The sequence below is a fragment of the Manduca sexta genome, chromosome 13 (assembly GCF_014839805.1).
Source record: "Manduca sexta isolate Smith_Timp_Sample1 chromosome 13, JHU_Msex_v1.0, whole genome shotgun sequence".
Taxonomy (NCBI): domain Eukaryota; kingdom Metazoa; phylum Arthropoda; class Insecta; order Lepidoptera; family Sphingidae; genus Manduca; species Manduca sexta.
The window spans coordinates 6,914,825-6,942,179 of NC_051127.1; the positions used below are offsets into that span (position 1 = coordinate 6,914,825).

Sequence of the window (27,355 nt, forward strand, 5' to 3'; positions counted from 1 at the left end):
CCGCGTTCAACAATTTAAATTTGTATTGATCATTCAATTTATTTTTATATTTAATGCTTTTATATTATTTAATTATAGTAAAAACTACATTAAGATTAATTTTGATGGTAATATTTGAAATAATGAAAACCAGTATTTTGTTAGATGATAGAGTTTATGTCTGTTGTACATACTCGCCGAAGAACCTACAACAATATCCAACACTTGATGAAAGAAATAACGTTCTACATAGTCATATCGTTAGAGTTTTACGTTACCAGGCTGCTAAACTAATTATAATTGGTGTTATATGGTTATTATAAACACAAGTCAAAGTTACATGTATTCTTAAACGCTGTGCGCTTAGATCACCTTGAAGCTGTGCGTATGCTCGTATTCCTACCATTTTTAGTTACTGACCAATGTTATAAAGAGCATAGACGACATAGAGACATTTGGAAGATTAAGGTGCGCAATATTATGTATATTTTGTTCCAGTTTGAAAAACAAAGACAGTAACCATTGCAATAATTTATTAAAAAGTGGAGCCCTTACAACCGACATGCGAACGGTGTAGAGTTAGGGAGGTTTTCGGCGAATGTGTACAATCTGCATTATTTATTGTATCATAGATATTTGAAGGTAACCATAATCGAGAGAAGGCATGTGTTTAGTGATTGGTCTGCTGATTCATCTGTCAAACTTCATTGGTTTTGGTTTGGTCATCGGTATCAGATTTCGAGGATTTATATTTATTACCGTATCAAATCGATTGAGAATATAAACAAAATGCAGGTATACCTTTAATTGTGGATACAAATACCAATATACAACATAATTTATGTGAACACATTTTGTTACGATTGCGGTTTTTATTTTTAGAACCCTAATGAGGATACCGAATGGAACGATGTCCTTCGTGCGAAGGGTATCATACCCCAAAAGGAGAAGGAGGTCTCCGAGGACGATATCGTGAATATGATAGAGCAAACCATCCAACAGAAACAAGCAGAGAGTGAGTAACTGTACATTTGGATTTGTAGGTTAGAAACCATCTGGATGCTATTTATCATAATTTACTGCAGAAAAATATATTACAAGGTCGTATTAGTCATAAACAGGATATAAATAAAAGCACTCTTATTTAAAAATATAAAATTCATACATAGCATAAACTTTTTAAAATGTTTACATCAGATGTATAGGAAATGAAAAGTCAAGTCTAAGGTATAATAAATATGAATGTCTATCAATAATATATCCAGAGTTTTTTCTCATACTTACACAATGATTTAATTTATTCTATTTAATAATAAGAGATATAACACTTACTGCAAATAGGAACAATTTTTATACATGTAAAAAAGAAAACAAATGACATTACTGTCCACAAATTTTCATAAGCATCCTGTTTTGTTTACCCTCCCCTCACAATATTTGATATTTCCAGAGGACAAACAACTATCAGAACTTGACTTGGATGAGCTTGATGAGCTTGAGGACTCTGAAGATGAGGCAGTTCTCGAGGAGTATAGGAGAAAGAGGATAGCTGAGATGAAACGGCTTTCGGAGAAACCTCGGTTCGGTGAAGTTCGGGAAGTGTCAGGGACAGACTATGTGCAGGAGGTGAACAAGGCTGGGGAGGGTATATGGGTTGTCATACACTTGTATAAACATGGGTGAGATTTGTACATTATTTTTGACTTTATGATATATGAAATGAGCCAATTGTGATATGAGAGAGTTGGCTTGTTCTTAAGGGACAACTATATTTATGATAAATAAATTTTTAATGGTACCCATGCACAGGTCATAAATAAAAAAATATGATTTCACGGGAGTCTTGGTTTGTTAAATATTTCAAATGATTTTTTCTTGATATTTTCTTTAAAAACATATGATAGTTAAATAATGTTTTAAATATTTACTAAAAGAATAACTCTTGTAAAAACAGGTCCCCTGTATAAGAATACTTTTTGATGTACAAGCTAAATGTACATATTGGGTCCAAGTGCTAAAACCAAAGTTCTTATTAAAGTCAATATATGTTACACATGTTTATAAATCTGATTTAAAATAATTATTATCAACTGTCATCTGTATTACAGCATTCAACAGTGTGCCCTTCTAAACCAGCACATGAAGGAGTTGTCCATGAAGTATCCATACACAAAGTTCCTGAAGGCAGTGGCACAGACTTGCATCCCCAACTTCCCTGAACGCAACCTGCCCAGCGTGTTTGTGTATTTTGAGGGCGACATGAAGAAGCAGTTTGTTGGTCCCCATGAGTTGAGGGGCACGTCTCTTACCTGTGATGGTAAGTGATATCATGTTTATGGGCAGTTGTATCGCCTACCATCAAGCAAACAGTAAGCTTGTTTTGTCATTCAAAGCAATAAAAAAATATATAAATTGTTACAGTTAGACGGGTTCATGCATTTCTATCATTTGTAAAGCCTAGTGGGTTAGTAGACATTGTGAGCATTTAAAATTTTTTCTCTGTTTCCAGAATTCGAATACATCCTCGGACAAGCAGGTGCAGTGGAGACGAAAATAACAGAAGATCCAAGACCGAAAATCAAGGATAAAATGTTCACTGACCTAGGCAACAATGATTGGTGACCCTAGCATTTATTTTAGTAGCCATTTTCAAGAGTACTGAATGGCAATAATGTGACACATTTTTAAGATGTTTTTCTTAGTGTTAAGATCGAATGACAAATGCTTGAGAGCGCGGGTTTGTTTCGCTTGAGATGTATTTTTTTATTTTTGTTGCAATGAGATTATAGTTAAGAGTATCACAATTTATAGGTCACTTTTCGACTGAAGCCGAAGTGACGGGCTGGTTAAATTAACTTATATTTCACTGGTTTTGTACCCAACTTTGCCCTGGTAAGCGTTTCTAAGGATAAAGGTCACGCTATATATTATTCTAGGATAGAAGTAACCTACGTGCATACCAAATTTAATTTAAATCAGTTTGGTCCTTTTTGATTTTATCACATTCAGACAGACAAACATGGTGGGAGACTTTGTTTTATATTAGTAAGGCTTCTTACAGAACAGCTCACTTTAGCCACAAGCTTCACTAAGTCGAAGGCTCTAGAAGTCACTCACATCAGTTAGTTTTTCATAATTTTTGGATATGCATTTCATTAGTTTTGAATCTGCAATAAGTTGCTAGTGTAGGTCTACAGATGTATTATTCCGTTTAAGATATTAAGTGACAATATTTATTTAAAATGAGGAGAAGGGTACCGTTACACAGTAAATGATTTTATGTTCACATTCATTAATTTATGAAGTTATGTTAAAAAGTTTTATTTTTACCAAAGAAGTCTGTGGAGCCCATAACCATAACATAAAAAAAATATTATAATTACAATGGTGCTGTGTAATAATAAAATAACTTTTATATTTTATTTGTTGTTTATTTGCATTTAATGCTTCTCCTTACGATTCGAGTGTTTGACTCCTATAATATGGTAGAGGTTCATTCATTACTTCAAAATGAGCATTGACACAACAGTACAATGTGTTTTGGTAAACCTTGATTCAAGGTTTCATCTAATGCCAGATTGAATAATTGATATAAGTAATTTAATAACTGTAAGGATGTTTACGGCTTACATTTTTCGCCGCCTTAACATAGGAATTAGAGGAAGTCCCGATCTTACGATTCATTTTGAACTAGTTTATTAAAAAAAAAATTGGGACTAAAAATACATTTAAACCCTCTACTCTCCGTAACGTAAAGGAATTTATCGCGTTACATTCGATAAAAAAAAAAAGATTTATGTTACATAAAGCCATTGGCGTATTTAGCACCCGCGGTGCAAGTTGATGGCGGCGACGGTGCGCGCCAGTGCCGGCTCGACTGGCAAGCGCGACCGCACGCCCAGCTCGAAAGTGCGCATGAGCAGCCGCGCTGCCGCCTCCTGCATGCCTAACACCAGCTCAGGCAGCTTATCCAGAGCCGCTTGCGCCACCTCCGCCCGAGAGGATTCAAGGCATTCCAGCACAGCGCGGTAACCTGTGATCAACATGTTGGGATGCAATGGTTTCATTATTTTATTCAGTAGGTAGAGACTACAGACATAGACAGCAGATAAAATTTTGGATAAAGTTTATTATGTGATATCACATCAAGAATAAAGTGGTGTACTGTGTTACCTGGGGTGACGTCATGCACGGCGGGTAGTAGCTTGACGAGCAGCCCGAGCGCAGCGGTACGCAGCGGTGCATGCGTGTGCGCAGCCAGTGGTGCAACCGCACGCACTATAGCCGCCGCCTGCGCTGCGCCACCCCACGCACCGCCACGACGAGAGCCCCACGTGTCCAACTCCTAATATATAACACAAAGAAACATTTAAAATGACAAACATCAAAAACGTAATGGACATTATTGATATCACAGTTTACATTATCAATATCTATACCTAGTCTTGCCATAAATATTGTAATAAAGAAAAAAGAAAATTGTTAACTGCAAATAACATTTATTACTTTTACAGTGTGTCAGTTTAATACATAAATATAAAACAATTAAAAATATAAAAAGCTTATTCGAAGTGGTCTCCATTGGCTGCAATACAGTCCTTTAAACGATGAGGCCAGTTATCAATAGAAGCACGCACTCTTTCCATGGGAAAATTCTTCACTGCCAATCGTATAGATTGTTTTAGGGACTCAAATTATCATGGCGTTTAGAGCAAGCTGTACTCTCTAAAACTGACCACAAATCATAATCCAGCGGATTAAGATCGGGACTAGACGACGGCCAGTCTTCAGCTCTGATGAAGTCCGAAACGTTCGATTCCAACCAAGACTGCGTGGACCGAGCTTTATGACCCGGCGCCGAGTCTTGCTGGAAGGACCATACTTGGTTATTGAACATGGTGATGTTAAGGGGCTTAACTACCTTCTCAAGAATGGTATCTTGATACACTTGTGCCGATGTTTTGATACCTTTTTCACAAAAATATGGCTCAGTCACTCCTTCATAGCTAACACCCCACCAAACCATCACTGAAGTCGGATAATGTCCACGTTGCACTCTGTCGACTAATTGGGAAGCTTCCTTAGAGCTTTGAGCATAAATACGGTCATTTTGTTTGTTAAAATGTTGCTCAATTGTAAAAATTTTCTCATCCGTAAACAAAATTTTTCTGTGACCTCCCTTTGCGTACCGCTTCAGTAGTTGTTTCGATTTTACCACCCTATTCTTCTTTAAATTATCAGTTAAGAAATGGCCAGTGCGTCTCTTATAGGCTGCAAGTCCTAAGTCATCTTTTAAAATACGCGACATGGTTCTAGGTGCTATCTTCATTTCCCGAGATAAAATCTTTTGCTTTCGGACAGGATTTCTTCGAATTCTTTCCCTTACTGCTTTGACCACCTTTTTCGTACGAACACTACGTGGACGGCCAGATCTTTTCTGTCACAAACAGAGGAGGTCTCATTGTACCTATTAATAGCCCGGTACACAAACATTTTACTAATACCAAGTGTATGGAGAGTTTTAAAAATTGCATTTGGCTCCCATACCTACTTTGTGTAATGCTATCACAGCGATTCGGTTCTCTTTATCACCCCACACCATTTTAATATCGCAAAATATTTTACAATGTATTGGCGCCAAAATGAGAAAACACAATGAACAATCGTATAAAAATGACAGATTCGAAATTCAAATGTAATATTTTTTTATAATTAAGTGTAACAGTATTTATGGCCAGACTAAGTATATAATTCATAAAGGCATTAAATCGATAAATTATCAATCGATTGTATATAGGAAGCCGATTTATTAGTCAAATAATTGAAGGCTCTGATTCGGACCATGATACTCTTACCAAATCAATAAAACAACACCTTAAATTTTCATAACAACATAGTTTATTTTCTGAAACACTGCGGTCGGGGAACTCAAAATTAGTTGATCAATATGCCTACACTAGCTAGCGTGCCGCACTATGCGTAAATATAGGTAATAACTACTACGCCTTTGACCGGGCGCCGACGCTGTTACGCGCCGACCAACCAAAGAGCGCACGCGCACGGCCGGTGATATCCCCCTGCAGCCCCCGCGCATCCCACCGATGCATTAGTGACTCAGGTAGGGTCACGGGAGGTCGGTCGGCCACGTTACCTAAAGGTCAATGTACTGCTGGCTTTTGCATAAATACTAATCACTATCACGGTAATGGTTAAAGGTAGTCTGAAACTATATTCATTATATTTTATGACATCTGTGTTATGCCCAGTTTCATTAAGACTAATTAAATCGGCTTCCTCTATTGCGAAATAATAATAATATCAGCCCTGTATTATATACTTGATTACTGCTGAGCACGGGCCTCCTCTACTACTGAGAGGGATTAGGCCTTAGTGCACCACGCTGGCCTAGTGCGGATTGGTAGACTTCACACACCTTCGAAATTCCTATAGAGAACTTCTCAGACGTGCAGGTTTCCTCACGATGTTTTCCTTCACCGTTAAAGCGAACGATAAATTCACAAAGAATGCACACATGATTTTTTAGAAAAGTCAGAGATGTGTGCCCTCGGGATTTGAACCTGCGGACATTCGTCTTGGCAGACCGTTCTACACCCAACTAGGCTATTGCGAAATACGAAATAAAAATAGTTAATTACATTGGTACTTGACGCATTTTATTTTTATCATCTATCTATACTATTATATAAAGCTGAAGAGTTTGTTTGTTTGTTTGAACGCGCTAATCTCAGGAACTACCGGTCCAAACTGAAAAATTCTTTTTGCGTTGGATAGCCCTTTGTTCGTGGAGTGCTATAGGCTATATATCATCACGCTATACCCAATAGGAGCGGGGCAGTAATGGCTAATCTCAGGAACTACCGGTCCAAACTGAAAAATTCTTTTTGCGTTGGATAGCCCTTTATTCGTGGAGTGCTATAGGCTATATATCATCACGCTATACCCAATAGGAGCGGGGCAGTAATGGCTAATCTCAGGAACTACCGGTCCAAACTGAAAAATTAGTTTTGCGTTGGATAGCCCTTTGTTCGTGGAGTGCTATAGGCTATATATCATCACGCTATACCCAATAGGAGCGGGGCAGTAATGGCTAATCTCAGGAACTACCGGTCCAAACTGAAAAATTCTTTTTGCGTTGGATAGCCCTTTATTCGTGGAGTGCTATAGGCTATATATCATCACGCTATACCCAATAGGAGCGGGGCAGTAATGGCTAATCTCAGGAACTACCGGTCCAAACTGAAAAATTCTTTTTGCGTTGGATAGCCCTTTGTTAGTGGAGAGCTATAGGCTATATATCATCACGCTATATTCAATAGGAGCGGAGCAGTAATAGCTAATCTCAGGAACTACCGATTCGAACTGAAAAAAAATGTTTGTGTTGAATAGTCCTTTATTTGTGGACCGCTATAAGCTATATATCATCACGCTATGACCAATAGGAGCGGAGCAGTAATGGCTAATCTCAGGAACTACCGGTTTGAACTGAAAAAATCTTTTTGTGTTGGATAGCCCTTTGTTCCTGGAGTGCTATAGGCATATCATCATGCTATAACCAATAGGAGCGGAGCAGTAAGGAAACATGTTGCAAAAACGGGCAAAATTATGAGTTTTGAGAGCTTCCGTTGCCTGCGCTGCGTAAACGGTTAAAGTTATGCAACAATGATGTATGACGGGATTGTTTCATTTAAAAAGTTCTAAATAATATAACAAAGTCCCCCGCTGCATCTGTCTGCCTTAACGTGTTAAACTCAAAAACTACCCAACGTATTAAGATGAAATTTGGTATGGAGACAGTTTGAGACCCTGGGAAGAACATAGGCTCCCGGGAAACTACTATTTTTATAACGCAAAACTTTAGCCTGAAAAACTTTATAACGCGGGCGGAGCCGCGAGCAAAAGCTAGTACTATTATATAAAGCTGAAGAGTTTGTTTGTTTGTTTGTTTGTTTGAACGCGCTAATCTCAGGAACTACCAGTCCAAATTGAAAAATTCTTTTTGCGTTGGATAGCCCTTTGTTCGTGGAGTGCTATAGGCTATATATCATCACGCTATGACCAATAGGAGCGGAGCAGTAATGACTAATCTCAGGAACTACCGGTTCGAACTGAAAAATTCTTTTTGTGTTGGATAGCTCTTTATTAGTGTAGTGCTATAGGCTATATATCATCACGCTATGACCAATAGGAGCGGAGCAGTAATGACTAATCTCAGGAACTACCGGTTCGAACTGAAAAATTCTTTTTGTGTTGGATAGCTCTTTATTAGTGCAGTGCTATAGGCTATATATCATCACGCTATGACCAATAGGAGCGGAGCAGTAATGGCTAATCTCAGGAACTATCAGATCGAACTGAAAAAAATATTTTTGTGTTGGATAGCACTTTGTTCCTGGAGTGCTATAGGCTATATATCATCACGCTATGACTAATAGGAGCGGAGCAGTAATGGCTAATCTCAGGAACTACCGTGTTTGAACTGAAAAAATCTTTTTGTGTTGGATAGCCCTTTGTTCCTGGAGTGCTATAGGCTATATATCATCACGCTATGACCAATAGGAGCGGAGCAGTAATGGCTAATCTCAGGAACTATCAGATCGAACTGAAAAAAATATTTTTGTGTTGGATAGCACTTTGTTCCTGGAGTGCTATAGGCTATATATCATCACGCTATGACTAATAGGAGCGGAGCAGAAATGGCTAATCTCAGGAACTACCGTGTTTGAACTGAAAAAATCTTTTTGTGTTGGATAGCCCTTTGTTCTTGGAGTGCTATAGGCTATATATCATCACGCTATGACCAATCGGAGCGGAGCAGTAATGAAACATGTTGCAAAAACGGGGAAAAATTATTAGTTTTGAGAGCTTCCGTTGCGTGCGCTGCGTAAACGATTAAAGTTATGCAACAATGATGTATGACGGGATTATTCCTCTTAAAAAGTTCTAAAAAATATATTATAAAACAAAGTCCCCTGCTGCATTTGTCTGCCTGAACGTGTTAAACTCAAAAACTACCCAACGTATTAAGATGAAATTTGGTATGGAGACAGTTTGAGAGGCTCCCGGGAAACTACTACTTTTATAACGGAAAACTTTAGCCTGAAAAACTTTATAACGCGGGCGGAGCCGCGGGCAAAAGCTAGTAATAATATAAGTTCGTACCTGTATGTACCATTGCAGGTTGTCAGGCGTGTCGACGCGTCGCTGTAGGGCGTGCAGTGCATGTGGGGGCGGGGTTGCCGAGGCCGAGGGCGCAGTCTCCGACGACAATGAGCTCAGCGCTGGGACCGCCCTATAATTTTTGAATACACGTTCTCAATATCGATTCATTTGTTTATTTAAAAATGGAATATCAGTGCCATATCGATTAATTTGGAAATTTAAAAATCGAATACAAATGTCAAATTTTACAAAAACTGTTGAGTAATCGTTTTCGAATAGTTATTGATTGTATCTAAATCTGAACTTCTTCCATTTCGAGTAATGAACACGATATGTACTATCTATGTCTATAAAGTTACTAACTGCAGCGTTTCTCTGTGCGCGAGCAACAAAGCTGCGGCTCGCTGCGGTCTGGCGGCTGCGTATCGCCTCACCAGCGCCGCCACACGCTGCGTCACCCCCGACCCGCTGCTGCCGCCCGACCGCACCATTTCCAGGAAGCAGTCCAGGATGCCATGCACCTCCTCGCTGCAAACGAAACATGTGTTTTATTAATTTTAAAAAATAACACCCTTAATATAGTCGCGAATTAATCTGTTCGTAGGTACATATATGGTTCTTAGTGTTAATGAAGTAAAAATAAACATCTAGTTAATCACAGCTCAGGTCCACTTTGAACGCGTATAGCTAATTTGATGGAGAATGTTGTGTAAATTTTGGGCATACCAACGGGTATGCCTAAAATAAGCAACGGGTCAAACGAAATTTTTGGAACAACTTCAGCAATAAGTATATTATCTCTTACAAGAAGCTCAAGTTACCTAAGCGGCGGTCGGAAGAGGTCGTCATCATGCAACACCTCGAGCAGCGCCAGCAGGTGGTGCAGCGCGTGCTGCGAATGCGCTCTTGCGCCGCGGACCAGCGCGTGCAGCAGCGGGAGGGCGCGCCGTCCTGCGCACACGCCGCGACCGCTCACACCGCGCGCCTCCGCCTCCATGCGCCACAACCTGAGGTGGGATGGAGTTTTACATAAATATCGATTCATTATTCGAATAATCGATTGTGGAATATTTTTATTCGCATTAAAAAATCTCTAGTACTGAAGATAGACTTAACTTAGTCTTATGGGATATTAAAGATTAAGGGGTGTAAGAGTGTTTTGGTAATAAAAGTTACTGCTACTGGGTCTGATTAATGCCGAACATTTTTTTTGATATTTTGATAAAAAGTGACACCACTGCCTATAAATACGCATCATTCCAGAGGAACAAATCAGTGTAATTTTGTCATCTGGGCAGCGATTATTACTTTACGTAAATCGATTCTTGACACGGACCCTACCACACCATCAGTTGCAGTGGAGTCATTTCGCTGTGCACATATAAAAATAGGAATAATGTATGTTGCTTTTAAGCGAGTTTTAGATTAGTCGCATGCGTACAGAATATTGAAATATTGTCAATAGTGTAAAAGCTTCTGGAAGTTATCGGTCAATATATTAGTGCGAGTAGTAGCGCGGCGTACTTCTGCGAGTGGTCCTTGCCGTGCGGGTGGTGCGGGTGGTGCGCGGCGAGCGCGGTGAGCAGCGTGTGCGAGGCCTTGTCGGCGGCGCTGGTGGACAGCGCGGCCGCGTCGCGCAGTGCCGCCGGCGCCACCAGCGGCGCCTGCCGCGGCGCGCGCTCCGAGCACTCGCGCAGCAGCTGCAGCACGCGCGGCACCTGCACGCAACATGCAACACGCTACTTGTTAACCTGGACAACCCCTTGTAGTGTATAAATATAGTGTGTAATTATCTTTATATCTTGTATCAGCATTTATATTTATTTGCGTAATTGTAATATTATACACTTATGTGTCACTAATAAATGTCAACCTAAACTAGTTTGGCGTGTCTTCTTTTATTTTGATCCTTGAACCGTGTCTCTACACCAAGACATACCACCCTCCTGTCAAGTCCTTATTGAATTTTTGTCTCTCTGGCTCTTATTACAGTAATAACATTTATAGTTATTGCTGACCTCATGTATGCTGTAACGCAAAACTAAAATAATATACATCTATCTCTCACATTTACTACTATAGATATTTACAAAGGAATCCTTGTTATGGTAAGACTATACTTGATGGATTTTTGCTTTATTTCTAATCTATACTATTATATAAAGCTGAAGAGTTTGTTTGTTTGTTTGTTTGAACGCGCTAATCTCAGGAACTACCGGTCCGAACTGAAAAATTCTTTTTGCGTTGGATAGCCCTTTGTTCGTGGAGTGCTATAGGCTATATATCATCACGCTATACCCAATAGGAGCGGAGCAGTAATGGCTAATCTCAGGAACTACCGGTCCAAACTGAAAAAATATTTTTGCGTTGGATAGCCCTTTGTTCGTAGAGTGCTATTTGCTATATATCATCACGCTATATCTAATAGGAGCGGAGCAGTAATGGCTAAACTCAAGAACTACCAGTTTCAACTGAAAAAAAACGTTTTGTGTTGGATAGCCCTTTATTTGTGGAGTACTATAGGCTGTATATCATCACGCTATGACCAATAGGAGCGGAGCAGAAATGAAACATGTTGCAAAAACGGGGACAATTTATTAGTTTGGAGAGCTTCCGTTGCGTGCGCTGCGCAAACGGTTAGAGTTATGCAACAATGATGTATGATGGGATTGTTCCTCTTAAAAAGTTCTAAAAAATATATTATAAAACAAAGACCTCCAGTGCATCTGTCTGCCTGAACGTGTTAAACTCAAAAACTACCCAACGTATTAAGATGAAATTTGGTATGGAGACAGTTTGAGACCCTGGGAAGAACATAGGCTCCCGGGAAACTACTACTTTTATAACGGAAAACTTTAGCCTGAAAAACTTTATAACGCGGGCGGAGCCGCGGGCAAAAGCTAGTTTGTATATATATAACACAAAGATATTGCTTCGTCCAAAAGACGTAAATATTTTAACTACTACGCTAAGTGTAGTTTGAGCATAAGATTGAGAGCTGTGCTTGTATTTCACCTACTTTCATGTAGAGCAATAGGAGCAGCATAGGATGTCCCTTAGACGCTGCGAGTGCGCAGGCGAGCAGCGCGTGCGAGGTGCTGCAGCAGCGCAGGATGAGCGGCAGCCGCGCCTCGATCCTGCGTCTCATGGCCTCTATGCCGCCCGCCTTCTCGGCTTCTTCGCTCTCCTGGACCACGTAGCGGACGAGCACGTTCAGCTGGTGGAAATAAAGGTCGAAATTATTTTTTTTAATGTCATAGACTTTTAAATAAATTTGGTAAAAATTCTTAATATTTCGCAATATACTAACCATGTTAGGTTGTTGGCAAACTCAGTATTATATGTACAGTTATTTAATACTCATCTGAAGTATCAAATAATTTAATTGAAACAACACTGACGATTACACTTTTCTAATCAACTGACACTTTTTTCAAAACATCTATCCAGCTCGAAGGACCATTTCCCCTTAATTCCAACAAATAAATTCCAGAATCAAAAACCTAATGATCTGACACCCACCTGCTGGTGATCTAGCCGCAGCGTATCCTCGTGCACGTAGTGTTTGGGCGTGGCCTTGTCGCGGCCCTGCCACACGCGCGGGCTGCCGATCATCGTCTCGGCGAAGTTCAGCACTGATGTCGCCGCCCACTCACTGAACACGTACGTGTTAAGAGTTCACGAATGTTTCACTAAAATCTCGTTTAGATTACGTTATATCATTCAATTTGATAGTATACTGCACCAAAGGATAGTATGATGTTTAATATACATACACTGAATACCAAGAATGTGCCTGTTTGTACGTGTGCATATGCGCACATATCTGTGTCCAATGCGCATGGTATAACAAAGACGTATATTTTACCCGTCAGGATGCAACAGTGCAGAGAGGCAGGTGTGCAGGGTCCTCCAGGAGGCTCTGTGGGCGAGTAGCGTCACCACCAACGGCCGCCAGCGAGCGCAGCCCGACCGGAACATGAGGCGCATCTGGAATTACGAAGTTTGTCAATTTTTTTTGTGAGAACTATGTGTACAAGACCAACTGTAGTTAACTTGGCAATTAAATAAAAAGTAGTACCCATATAACAATGCAAAGAAAAATTATTGTTTTGTTTGTTTCAGTTTCTAGTTGATAATGACACATTACAGTTGTTTTTTTGTCTTAAAAAAATTACATTCACCTTTTTGTGCTAAGATGACTCAAAACCCTTGCTAGCACGATTTTATTGTTAAAAACCACCAGCTCACCTGTCTCTGCGGCTGCGGGCCGAGCGTCTCCCGCTGCAGCTCCGAGAGCCAGTCCAGCAGCAGGCCGCAGCCCAGTCCGCGTTGGGAGAACACGTGCACCGGCGCCTCCGTGCCTTCCTCCAACTTCACCTGGTAGTACATCAGATATCGGGTTTACAGGAACAGTTTAGGAGCTTGGTTAGGATCCGCACGCAATATGTACTTTACGGGTATTGTGTTGTCATCGATAATAGATTTTAGTAGCTAACCTATCATAAAACCAATAGATGAACTGTTTCTGAATAAAAAAAAAAATGTATTATAACATTAATATATCAGCCCTGTATTATATACTGCCTCACTGCTGGGCACGGGCCTCCTCTACTACTGAGAGGGATTTGGTCTTAGTCCACCACGGTGGCCTAGTGCGGATTGGTAGGCTTCACACACCTTCAAAATTATTATAGAGAGCTTCTCAGGTGTGCAGATTTGCTCACGATGTTTTCCTTCACCGTTAAAACAAGTGATAATTCACAAAGAATACACACATAATTTTAGAGAAGTCAGATATGTGTGCCCTTGGGTTTTTAACTTGAGGACATTTGTTTCCGCGCTCCATTCCACACCCAACTAGGCTATCGTCGATTCTAATATCATTAGTATATCATAGTAAATTGAAAATCCTATGTACGCCGACTACGATCTTTAACTTCGAACAGTGGTATTTTAAACCGTACCTTGACCTCATAGTGTCCTTCCTGGTTCTTCTCCAGTAAATGCGATATGACGTCGACGATAAGCCGCGGGTCTTGAGTCTCTATGATTTTGTTTCCTATCGCTTCCAAAGTGCTGGGAGTTGAGGCTTCCAGTGCTGTATAAGGAGAAAGGAATTATTATAAAAAAAAATCTATTCATCAAAAATCTAATCTAAAAAAAACTGTGAGATGTTTGACTCGCCATCTCGTGTAAATAATGGAAGAAGTCTGAGTGTCAATTATGGATTTTTAATTTATTGATTATTGGGGACTCGGCAAAAGTGACTTCCATGAAGCTGGTGTTAAATGGAGTGAAGTCTAGAAAGTCAGCCGGCTAGAGACGAAAGTAACCCTGACGATCGGCACAATTATGCCGGCCTGTTAATCTCTACTTCACACTCCACCACGAATTTAAAAAAGTGTCTGAACCTGCAATAAGTTGTTCCCTGGAGGCGTTGTGCGGCAGGAGTGCGGCGGCGGAGGCGGCTGCGTCGGAGTCGCTCTTGGCGAGCGCGCGGTCTCCCTGCGCCAGCGCACGCAGCGCCGCCGCCACGGGACCCGACACGCACTTCCACTGCGACAACAGCTTCGACGCCATCTAGACATTCGTTTGTAATGTGGTAAATCATTTCCAGTTGAGTCGCTTGGGTTAATAAGGGTGGAACATCATCTTTAGCTTTTAGGAGTCCATTGCTGAATATAGATTTCGTATAAATATTTTCGGACCAAACTGCACTTTACAAATTCCTCCGGTTTCTACGTTTGTCTGTCCTTCATCCTCCATTATAGACAGTTTTTAATGCTAGGGCATTTTAAACACCTTATGTAATTCGATTAGTATCGGACGCACAAAGTCTTGACTCGGGGCTACCACTGATCAGACAAGTCAACATGAGTTTGTTAGTTAAGTTAGCAGTAATTAGCTTTTGTTCACGGCTTCGCCTGTATGAAAGAGTTTTCCAGGATAAAAGTCTCGCTATATATTTTCCCGTAATAGAAATAGCCTATAACCGTCCCAGGGTCTTAACCTATTACCATACCAAATTTATTAAACACCGTTTAGATTTTGAGAAAATTGATAACATACAGACAGAAAGGGGGGCTTTGTTTTATAATACGTATAGATACGTATATATTCTGTCAATATAAGTATTTTTATTTCATTAAGCGGCGATGGCCTTATTGGGTGCGGAACGGACTGCCAAGACGAATGTCCGCAGGTTCCAATCCCAAGGGCACACACCACTGACTTTTCTAAAATCATGTGTGTATTCTTTGTGAATTTATCGTTCGCTTTAACGGTGAAGGAAACCATCGTGAGGAAACCTGCACATCTGAGAAGTTCTCTATAGGACTTTCGAAGGTGTGTAAAATCTACCAATCCGCACTAGGCCAGCGTGATGGATTAAGGCCTAATCCCTCTTAGTAGTAGAGGAGGCCCATGCTCAGCAATGGGCAAGTATATTATACAGGGCTGATATTATTATTATTTTTATATACAAGTATTAGTGACCTCTCCGACAGCGGGGGACTTGAGCGGCAGCAGCGCCCGCAGCAGCGGCGCGGCGAGCGACGCGCGGCCCGGCGCCGCCCCCGCCGCGCCCGCCGCCAGCTGCGACACCACCGCCGACACGTACGCACCCGGCCCACCGCCGCGCGCGCACATAGACACCTCCGACGTCACTTGCTGAGAACAACGGGTTGGTAAGGGCAGGACGTCTCACTTTACATGCTAATCGTATTGAAGCATTCATTCTAATATACTTTATCATGTTAAGATAAAATATTCACAAATCCTGTAGAAATTCAGCATTTATAATTCCGACACCATCGATATATATATGTACTACGTACTAGATTTGGCGTTCGGATCTATTTGCCGCGCTCGTATAAAAAAAACTTTACAATTAGTGGGTCAACTAACCCTACATTGCTCGGGTAATTATTTTAAGAAAATTTGTTGTATTTACCGTGATGAGCTGAGTGAAGGCGGTATCAATGTCTCCTTTGAAGGTGGTGGCGCCACTGAAGGCGGTGGCGAGCAGCGACGGCACCGCGGACACCGGCAGCGGTGCGGGCTCCGCGTCCCACGCCTCCTCCGTCTCCAGCGGGAGAGGTGTCTCCGCGAACAGGGGGTCGTCTGTGGCGTCCAATGATGTTTTATAAAGTAGATAATTTAATAAATAGGTGTCGTAGTTTACCAGTCGCGATCATTTTGTTTTAATTGTTATCTTCGGATTGATCAATCGCTCTATTATTTTTAGGATCGATCTTAAAATATATATAATATGGGGAGTGTTTATTTATTTAGGTCATCATAAATAAAATTATTAAAAATATCTATAATCAACTTTAAAAAAAGGAAGAGGTTCTCAATTCGACTGTTTTTTTTGTTTGTTACCTTAGAACTTTTGGCTGGGTCAACCGATTATGATTTTTTTTTTATTTGAAAACTGATGCTTCCTGTGTGGTCCCGTATACATTTCATTGTTGTTGGATCCTTGACTTCGGGGACCAAACAAAAAACTCTTGAAATTATGACGCTAACATATACTGATGTTGACTAACACAAAAAAAGTAAAAAATAAAAACTTTTAAACAAAAAATTATACCACCTTTAAAATCCACTAAATCCCATGAAATAAATTAACGTTACCTATATACTGGTTATCAATTTTGGAGTTAGTGCCTTAAAAAATGAGTGCACGCGTAGCAGCTGCGCCATGTACGTGCTCCACGCCCGCCGGCTCGCGTCCGGCGCGCAGTGTACATATAGCTAGTGGGTCGGCATGCGTACCGGGCGGCAGTGCGTGCGGGTGCAGACGCAGCGCGGCGGCGAAGGCGTTGCCGCCGGTGGCGCCGCGCGCGCGCTGCACGCGCAGCAGCTGCGCCATGTACGTGCTCCACGCCCGCCGGCTCGCGTCCGGCGCGCAGTGTACATATAGCTAGTGGGTCGGCATGCGTACCGGGCGGCAGTGCGTGCGGGTGCAGACGCAGCGCGGCGGCGAAGGCGTTGCCGCCGGTGGCGCCGCGCGCGCGCTGCACGCGCAGCAGCTGCGCCATGTACGCGCGCTCCACGCCCAGCCGCGCCACCGCGCCCGCCGGGCTCGCGTCCAGGGCGCGCAGCAACGCACTGACAACGCAGTACCACATAATCAATGATATAACTCATTTCAAAACATATCGATATATCGAAAAAATTCATTAGGATTTATTGCAAATAGCGATAAGGTAAAAAAAAAATTTGTTTTTATTAAATTTTTCAATAAAACAAGTGCCTCTTTTTCATATTGAAGACACAGTAAAACGACTTCACTACACTTAGTATTTAGTAAAATAAAGCCCAAGGGAACAACCGGCAAAGGACGAAAATATCCCTAAACAGTCGCTACAATTACATCCACGAAGACGCCCCCTACTACGTTCTCTAATCGCTTACAGCGTGCGTGATACGTGCACACGCACACTATGATGTATAGCAACGAGGCTGACACTTGGATTAGTCAACTTAAACTGCGACACCCCCGCTCAAAAGCTGGGTGGGGCGGGTCTTCGTAGATGAAATGACCTATGTAAGCTCACCAATTGCTTCTCCACACTTACCTCATAGAAGCCACAGGCATCCCGAACGTCTGTATGAAGAGCGCCAGTTTATGCGCCGGTAATGCCCTCAGTCCAGCCTCCAGCAGCGCCGGCCTCGCTGATCTCACGAGGTGCAGCCGCAGCCAGTCGGGCAGCAGCACCGCCTCCTCGCCCTCCACGGCGGTCGCGCCCGCCAGCTGCGCTGTGGGTGCGTCTGCTCCCACCCACACTGACTCCAGCCAGGAATACATCTCTTGGTCGGTGTCGTCTAGAGAAAGAGTTAGGTTAGCTTTTTTTTAACAGACGGATTTTTTAAAATAGTAATAATGGATAAAAAACAATTGCGCTACCCACCTACTAGTAAATAATTATCTTTACTCAAAAATCAACGCAATATAAAATAAAATTATGATTGCCTGCATTTAAGAACAAGACAAGAAGTAAAACTCTTGTTTTTAATGGAATAAGAGGGCTATATTTGCCAAAACCATACAACGTTTTGGCACTAGTTCTATACTCACAGATGGATGGTCCGTAGCAGAGCAGTTTGAGATGCGCGTGCGCCAGGACTAGCGGCAGCAGCGCGCGGCGGCCGCTGGGCCACAATAACGCCACGCGTTCGCCACACGACCACGTGCTCTCTTCCTCCGCCGCGCCAGAACGCACCTACACACACACACATACATCTCAGTCACATAATACAAGGCCAATAATTAAGCTCGTCTGACGTAAGTACAACTATTGACAATAATCAGTACAAACGACGCACCTTCCATAACTTAAAATTACAAAATATTGATACAGATCAGTTAACTGAAACTAGCATGTTTACAGTACACGCACTAATAAGATTTTACACGGTATGTCAAAAAATATTTCATATTATAATAGACGCGACAGGTAAGTAGATAACATCATGCTATATTTCTTTAAATTGTTGAAATGACATATTAAAATCCATCAATAAAAATGTAGCTGCCCCCGCTCCCCGTACCTTCTGCAGATGCGTGTAGAAGATCTGCGTGAGCGCGTGCAGCGTGTGCTGCTGCGCGAGCTGCAGGCGCTCGGCGGCCGCGCTGCCGTCCTCCGCCGCCGCCACCGCGCCCCCCACCGCGCCCCCCACCGCGCCCGCACCCAGCACGCTGTTCATCACCGTCGTGCGCTCCATCACCACCTGGCTCAGGTCCTGACACAAAATCAAGCCTCCATTATTCTTCTAGTTGTATATTACTCATATATAACAGCAAAGTATATTTTGACACATATTGTATAATATGTGTATTCCACATATATTTTTACAAACGACTTTTAGCGGCGTAAAGGTAGACGCCACTGTAGAGGAACAGATGGTTGCGTTCCTCTATAGAGGGTAAGATTTCCAGTCAGGCAGATGTTGCGCCTGACCGGCCGCGGCCCCTCCGACAGTTCCTATTCGGAGATGGTATATATGCAACGCGTCGCTCAAATTGTGCAAGCGTGATTCAGGATCGACGTCGCCATCTATCGTGATTGCTGTGTGATATCACTGTAGTTGCGTCACTGCATCGATCCTCTTGCAGTTCCGGCGATGTTGACAAGATGGCGGTATATGCACTAATTGTACCGCCACAGACTGTTTACTTGACAAATATTTCCAAAGAATTTAATTCTGAATAAATAGAGTTAAAAATTGACACATAGACACGACATGAGATATTAATCCTATAAAGCAATCATGTACATTGCAATAAAGACAAGAAAGCGAAGTGTATGTGACTGACCAGCACGATGTCGGTGTGCAGCTTGGCGGGCGTGCGCGCGACGTACTTGGCGAGGAAGGCGACGTAGGCGGCCACGTGGCGCGGCACGCACTCCACCAGGCACGCCGCGCGCACGCGCCCCACCACCTCCTCGCGCACCGCCTCCCAGTGCCGCAGCTCCCACAGCAGGTCCAGCCACTCCCTGGGAACGACACTCAATTACAAACACTACAAAAATACATTTCAGTTTTCCGATTTGAAGTGAGTCACAGACACTAATTCACATGACTAGCTATTCTAATTAGGTGTTGCTCAAGACTTTACTCGTGAGCATAGCCTTTATACGCCAGTATCATCTATTTAAAAGATCTAATTTTACAACTCCTTTTGCAAATTATTTCGATAAAAAACTGCCTCCGTGTGCTAAATTTCATTAAAACTTATTCAACTTTTTCTGCGTTTACTTCTAACAAATACACAAACATTTTCTTAAACTTAAGTTTTTAAGATTTTTAAAGGATAACTCACTCAGGACTAACTTCGGTGTTGTAATCCATTTCTATGTTCTCCTCTGAAGACTGCGTTAGGACTAATTTCAGACCCTAAAATATTAAAAAACATAAAAATACAATCAGTTTTGTGACGACATATTGGATTGGACAAACTTACTTTTTCATACTACATGACACTGAAACCAGTAGTAAAATAAAACAGCAGACATTATGATAGTGAGCACGTACCCTGCCGGCAGAGGCCCTAGTTGGCGCATGCGCGTGCGCAAGCCGTGCCAAGTAGTAGTGCAGCACGGCGCGGGCGCCCTCTGGCGCGTCGGCCACGGTGCGGCGCAGGTGAGCACACAGCTCGCCCGCCTTGCCCGCCTCGCCGCCGCCCGCCCCCGCGCCTGCGCACAGAAACTCGCACAGGCACTGCACCGGCAGCACGCTAAACATTATAAAACAATCACGTCAAACGCAAACATAATATACACAACTATAGCAAGCAACAAAAAGCTTTTTTTTATAAAAGGTCACATAACGACACTCAACCATCTTCTTTATGTGCCAGCTATTTCAACTTTGCGATTTCAATTTTGTTCTCAACGCCCGTAAATAGCTTATAGATTAATAATGTTAAAAAATTGGATTTTAGTTGCTCATAAAATATACAAACCTTCTTTCCAGGATGGATTATGTACCTACATGCAACGGGTGTTTATTGACTTTAACCTATCAATATCAAATATTAAAAGTAGCTAACCTTAACTCCAACTGATCATGGCGTAGTAACTGATGCAGCCAGGGCATGGCGCGGCGCGTGCCGTGCCGCTCCACCAGCTCCAGCAGCAGCGCCGGCTGCCGGCACAACAGCTTGCCGAGTCTCATCTGCGAGTTCATCGACTGCAGCTGCTCTATTATCGACTGCGGCGGCTTACGAGCTGATCCCAGTGGCTCCAGGGTTGTTAGCTGAGGGGTGAAGTATCAAATTGGTATGAATATTTAGCGTGTTCCCAGAATTTAATTGCCATTATTAATATCGAATAAGAATTGGATATATAATAACTGATTATTCGTTAATCAAAAAAACATCGATTATAAAGTATAGTTGTGTGACCTGGCTGAGCAACCTGGAGGTGTGTTCGGTGACGGGCAGCTTGGCGTTGCTGGCGGCGGCCAGGTGCGTCTCCAGCTGCAGGATGGCGGCGCGCTCCGCCTCGCTCCGCTCCGCCTCCGCCGCGCCCCCGCCCGCCCCCGCCGCGCCCCACTCTATACTCGGTTTACTGGGACGTAGACATGTGTTTACAGATATACTACATGGCTTAATTAGGTTCCAAAAACAGTTCAATACACAGTTACTATTAATTTCTTATTATCTTCTGATTTTGCATGGGGACAATTCACAAGCAAATTCTACGGCTTGAGAGTACTATGAAGCCAGGAGCATACATATTAAAAACGGCACTGACTTGGTGATGCACATCTCGATGAGAGCGCGCAGCGTGGGGTAGGTGTCGGCGGCGCGCGGCGCGAAGTGCTGCGGGTTGTGCGCCGCCGCCAGCACCAGCAGCACCCAGCCGCGCCAGTACAGCGACGTGATGGCCAGCGCGGGCGGCGTGTAGCTGCAAACAACTTACTTGTAAAACATATAGTCCAGCGAATGTATTACCCAAACACTGGTGAAGCAAAGGTACCTTCTATACTTCTTCTTCTGTTCTTGCAATGTTTATAAGCCAACAGTTATAAATTACCGCCAGAAGATTTTCCCACATTCACTTTCTAATTAATCATTATAGACCTAAATTCCAATAACTCTGGTCTTTTGATAACCAGATCCAAAACTTAATAACTCTATAACCATGATCAATCTTCAGATTACTTACCCCTGTGGCAGCGTGATGTTATCCGGCGGGTTAAACTGGCACAGCTGGAAGATGTAGTCTGCGATGTCGAGCTTCTCCACCTGGAGTGGGTTGTCGTCGGGCGGCAGGGCGCATGCGCGGCGCACCACCTGCTCCACCAGCTCGAACACTTCCGCCGGGTTCACCGGGATCTCCTGTAGGGGAAAAGGTAGATATTGTGGTCTGGTTCGGTTTCACATACTCATGGAGAAAATCGAGAACTTTCATATAGATATTAAAGAACGCATGAGTGATTTATAATTTTCAGAATTACTTGGGTTCGTAGGTCGACAGGCTTGAAAGGAAACTATGGTTTAAGAAGTGCATGCACCCAAAGTCGCAGAGCCACGAATGAAAGCGGATTTATTTACTTTTAATGGATGTTTAGATTCTTTACGATTTTTCTACCAACTCACCTTAGCCAATCCGATGAATATGAGTCTTAGCAGCGTATTCTCCCTCAGCGGCGCCTCACAACAAAGCCGATAAGTGATAGCGCGCTCCGACTCCGGCGGCCAGTTGTCCAGCTTGGCGTACGAATCAGGCGGCTCAAGGAACATGACCTTGTTCAGCGCATGTAAGTAATCATGCCGCGAGGGTCGATACAGCGACACAGCGGCTTCTAATAGCCATCCGAGCGCAGCACCCTGAGCTGATACCAGGTGCGGTTTATAGTCAGCGTGGTGCTTCGCCAGCCCTGCTATGAGCAAGCAGCAGAGACAGAAGAGGTCTGCTAGGGAGGCGAAGGCCCGCTCGCGGAGTTCTGCAGCCGGTTCTAGTGGCGGTGGTGCTGCCAGTGCGCGAGCCAACGCGGCCAGCGCGGGCGCAGCCAGAGCGTCCGCACGCGCCGCGCGCGCCCACTCGCGGGTCAACGCGCGCAGTCCACGTAGGTAGTCTTCGGCACGGACGCACAACTCCTGTATAATACACGACATGTAGAAACTATCGGTCAATTGTAAGCAGTTCGTTCAATTCCGGCTCGAAGGACCACGAACGTAGAAGCTTCTTTTAGTTGAAGTGATAGATAAAATTATGATTACCAGGTACGTTTCTGCCATGGCGGCGGGCACGAGCTGCGGCTGCGCGTGCACCAACGCCGCCAGTACCGCCATGTTGTTGGGCGAGCGCACGTTCGACAGCTCGTTGTAGATCGTGTGCGTCACCACGCTTCGCAGTAGAGCCGAGTTATCCGACACCATCTCTCTGTTGAAAATATGTTAATGAGATTCTAGATTTAACCTAGGGGCATTTTTTTTACATATAGAAAAATAAAGGACAACTCAACATGATCACCGGTAAACATCTACGGAATCTTTCTCTACACAACAGAATTCAAAACCAAAAGTATATCTATAGTCAATTCGTTTACCAAGTGGAAGCGTTATCAGTGAGATTTTAGCTTCCTCCATTTCTTAGGAACAAAGCAAAGAAGTCACACCTCAATAATTACAATTAATGCTGATCAAAAAACTGTCCCCTGGGATTTATGCTTTATCTCTATCTATACAGATTGTAAGCGGCAACAGGTGAGTGACCTGAGACAGGCCTGGTAGGCGAGCTGCAGCTGCTTGGTCTTGAGGCGCATGCGCGCGAGCTGCGCCAGCACCTCGTGGTCGCGCGCGGCGGTGGGCCCGCACGCGTCGCAGTTGCAGCACACGTACGCCAGCAGCTCCTGCGCGCACTTCCACAGCTTGCCGGAGTGCAGCCACGCCTCCAGGCGCGATGCCGCTATCATGCGGATCTGGTAACGTCGATTTATCTCGGTCATAAATGGCTGAATCTTATTGTAATACATCTAGTACGATATCTACATCGATGATCCCATGAATCAAATTAAGATACAAAAATAAATAACTTACTATGGACGACGCATAAGATTTGAAGAAGAAAATATTAAAATAAGAAGTCTGAAAACTAAACATTGGACCCAGGCTTATAGAAAATAATTATAAAGTAATTACGGCTCATAAAACAATTATGGTTACAATCTACTTGTGTTGTAGAATCATTCTATTACAAAATTCATCTTCAGGAAAAATCTAGTTTCCCTTTAAAACTAATGAATTGTACACCTATTTCCAGCAAAATAAAAGAAAGAAATTGAAGCAGTATCTTAAATAACTATTTCAGTAATAATATTAATATCATGCCACATTAAAAACATGTAAATTAAAATGCATTTAATAAGTTCCTATTAAGGGTCATAAAATTTACCTCTGGGAATCCACAAGTAGCGGAGAGCAGCTTGAGAAATCCTTTTCCGATAGCATCGGGTGCAGCAGACCGCCTCTGCAACTGGTCTTTGATGGCTTCCAGCACTAATGCTTCCACTGCTTCGTAGCTACTAGAATATCTGTAGAAAATAATATAGTCTAACAACTGACTCCAAAGAGCTTGATGCAATCAATGCCAAAATCAATAAAGAACTAAATTTGTCTTTTAATTCATCATAATTATGATTTTATTAGGGATAATAGCCACATTGAAACTGCAAAATCTAATTTGCCACCTGCACCAATTCCACATAATTTTAGGGTTGGAGCAAGCATATTGCAGAAACAATTTACCCCACACATTTAGTCAACTGGCCAACTAAATAAGAGAATAGAAACAAAAATTACTAAAAGATAAAATAAGGAACAAAGTTCGTGCACACATCCAGCTCACCTGGGGAACACGCTGTACTCGAGTTCGCTGTTGTCGGGGTCCTCTTCAGTGCTCCCCATCAAGGGGGACCCAGACCCTGAGGGCGACATTGTACCTGCATCAATGTTCTCGCTTTGATCAATTCCTTTCACTTTACTGGGTTAGTAATATAAGAAGCAGTGAAAAAGTTCTGGTATTTTGAATTATTATTTCATAATGTTAGAAAAAATAATTATTTGAATTTAAATCGATTAATGTCATTATAGTTAATGAATCTTGAAACTTAAACGATTGGGGTCATTTATGGCCATGTTCTTTTGACAAATATGTGTGAAATGTTGTTCAGGAATAGAACTAATTGAACCAACACCAATTCAAGCAAGAGATGAGATCTAGTTGCATGACGTAATTTGTTATACTGACAAATCTAATTCTGGTTTCATATTCTCTCTTTATCACTTTCGAGATGAAGAAGAGAGGTCATGAATGTATATTATCTATTGTCCTAATCATAAGTATATCTTACCTAAGGTGCTCTCAGTGGGTTTAAGGCTTGGTGGGGGATGTTTAGTTCCAAATGCTGTCACAATGTTCTCGACCAGGCACTTGCACCACGCACAGTCTACCCACCAGCGCTCATTTAACGCATCCTCTATGTATACCTGGAAATTATTTGAGAATGTAATAATGATTAACTTACGGTTGTCCTCAACATTTTTTATGGGCTACAAGGATGTCTTAGTTGTGGTACTTTGGACCACAATGTAAATTTATTGACATCAAAGTTTATAAAATTTATGAATAAAGTATTTGCAATTTTAAATATATTATTCTAATAAGATTAACGTACAGCTCAAGTGATTTTCTAATAAGTTTTATTGTTTTTTTTTTTTAATTAAGTAGGCCATCTGAATCTACATATGGTATGCATAAGCCTGGCAGACCACTGGTTGAGTATAGCTGGTCTAGACTTCAGAGAGTAAACTCTGCAACTAATGTAAGACTGTATATGCAAGTCTGTTACTCTGTGAGATTTAAAGCCAAACTTATCTGAAAACAATGCACATTATACCACAGTGTCAGAAGAATGCTCACTATAAATATTGCAAGTAAAGCATTTATAAACAAAAATATTTTGGATATTTTTTTCATGTATCCTTACTCTAACTAACAAAATGTCTATGTACCTTTATAAAAACATCCGGCCAGTTTGTACTATCTCTATGTCCAGCGTACAACATGTTACAAGCTAGTACAAACACCAACGGATTCCCTTTGTTCTTGAATGCGGCGCCCTGCTCTCTCTTCAGTAGCGTACAGAGGCTCTGCGTGACTGTATCGTGGGCGAACATGTTGGGCCTGATCTTGACGAGATAGAGAAGGCTCATGCATAGTATTGGGTCTGGTTTTGATCGTTGAGACTTTAGGAGACGTATTGAGCCTGTTAGTAAGCCCAGCTGTGGACAAACATATTGAGGGTGTTTAAAATGTCATATTTAGAGAGTTTTTAATAATATTATTTTTCACTTGCTCGAGTTTGATAATGATAGTAACATTGCGCCGATTATTCATAGTTATGAGTGGCACCAATCATAGTGATTGTTGTAGTACGTAATATTTAGTTCCATTACCACAAGATCTCATTTATTATTTGTAAGCATTATTTCTATAAAATATATTTTTATTTTATTACATTGGTATTTTTTTTAAGTCTATTATTGATAGGGAATTTAAAATTGACGGTTCCAAAACAACTATAAAATCACAGTGTATATTGAACTCTATTAGTCTTATATGTGTTTGGATAATAATACAAAAAACAATATAAATAAACCCTGATTAAGATTTTTTTCATAGAAATATAACAAGACATTAAGCAGTATGTAACAATGTATTTAGCAGTGTGCCATAGAGTTGTATATGAAAATTAAATACAATAAACACAGACCAATTTGTCAGAGTTGTGTGTGTCGAGAGCCTGCAGCACATTAGGCACCAGGTCCACAGGGTCCACCTCCAGAGATGTGCCGCCCACAGCCTCAGCCGGTGAGCCGATCCTCGACCTCTTGTTGGGCGGTTGACTGCCAAATGTTGTTGCTTCTCTTTTACGTTCAACACCTATAAAAATTATTAAGCTTATATTCCCATATAAAGTTATCACTTATTATAATATTTTGGCAACTAAGTCACAGATATATTTTTATTATGTTAGCAAAATACTAAATGAGATTCTTACTGAAGTTGAAAACAAAATTCTATAAGTGTTAAGAATACTTATTTTCCTATTGAATTTGTAATGTTAACTAAGGGACGTACCGCTAGTCGATGGTTTATGTATATTCCTTTTTTCTGAATCTCTGGAGACCACCACAGTAGACTTAGAACCTAACGCGAAGATGTCTTGTGGATGCTGCGGAGCCTTGCTCTTGGCCCCGCGGCCTGCCGACGGCATTTTGCCTCGGTCCATACTAGGCTTACGTCAAATATTTTGAGAACCAGGCTTTTTAAGACTCATCGCACTGCAACATAGAGTTTTATGAAAACCACTATCCCCTCTAAAAGAGTCGTGTAAGATAATAATACAATTAAAAATAAACACAAGCACAAGCGACGACAGTCGGCATAAAATGTGACATGTGTACAACTGTCAAAATGACAGTGCATCCTAGACTAAAATTAATCCTAGTTGATAATGTTGTCTGCGGGCTGACACTCTCGATAAACATACATTTTTTTATTAAAATCACGTTAATTCAGTAATCTATTTAACCGAGAGAATCTACGTAAAAAACATTGAGAATTAAGAAGTAGTCCATAATAAACCCAGTAAAAGAAATGAAAACGGCTTT

The 27,355-nt window shown here is 41.9% G+C and overlaps 2 protein-coding genes across 3 annotated transcripts; one reads left to right on the plus strand and one right to left on the minus strand.

Moving 5' to 3' along the window:
* Positions 1-539: 539 nt before the first annotated feature.
* LOC115449375 (viral IAP-associated factor homolog) lies at positions 540-3,390 on the plus strand. The gene is made up of 5 exons (XM_030177181.2): positions 540-774; positions 862-994; positions 1,430-1,658; positions 2,088-2,296; positions 2,489-3,390. The coding sequence occupies exons 1-5, from the start codon at positions 769-771 to the stop codon at positions 2,599-2,601; spliced, it is 690 nt and encodes a 229-aa protein (XP_030033041.1). The 5' UTR covers positions 540-768; the 3' UTR covers positions 2,602-3,390.
* Positions 3,390-27,153, minus strand: LOC115449361 (integrator complex subunit 1). 2 transcript variants are annotated; one of them, XM_030177170.2, is made up of 34 exons: positions 26,823-27,153; positions 26,455-26,624; positions 25,694-25,963; positions 25,033-25,168; positions 24,528-24,603; positions 24,075-24,213; positions 23,396-23,601; positions 22,901-23,063; positions 22,277-22,777; positions 21,843-22,015; positions 21,429-21,581; positions 21,077-21,242; positions 20,723-20,928; positions 20,206-20,407; positions 19,994-20,067; positions 19,487-19,667; positions 18,721-18,912; positions 18,248-18,392; positions 17,748-17,994; positions 17,111-17,277; positions 16,115-16,284; positions 15,658-15,831; positions 14,574-14,742; positions 14,127-14,260; positions 13,411-13,539; positions 13,028-13,149; positions 12,682-12,814; positions 12,179-12,376; positions 10,684-10,877; positions 9,981-10,166; positions 9,523-9,687; positions 9,160-9,289; positions 4,153-4,324; positions 3,390-4,012 (listed from the first exon to the last, which is right to left on the minus strand). In XM_030177170.2, exons 1-34 carry the CDS (start codon positions 26,971-26,973, stop codon positions 3,801-3,803), a joined length of 6,006 nt encoding a protein of 2,001 aa, XP_030033030.1. In that variant the 5' UTR covers positions 26,974-27,153; the 3' UTR covers positions 3,390-3,800. The 2 variants fall into 2 exon arrangements, with proteins under 2 accessions (XP_030033030.1, XP_030033022.1); XM_030177162.2 differs by having other exon boundaries at positions 24,528-24,621.
* Positions 27,154-27,355: the final 202 nt, after the last annotated feature.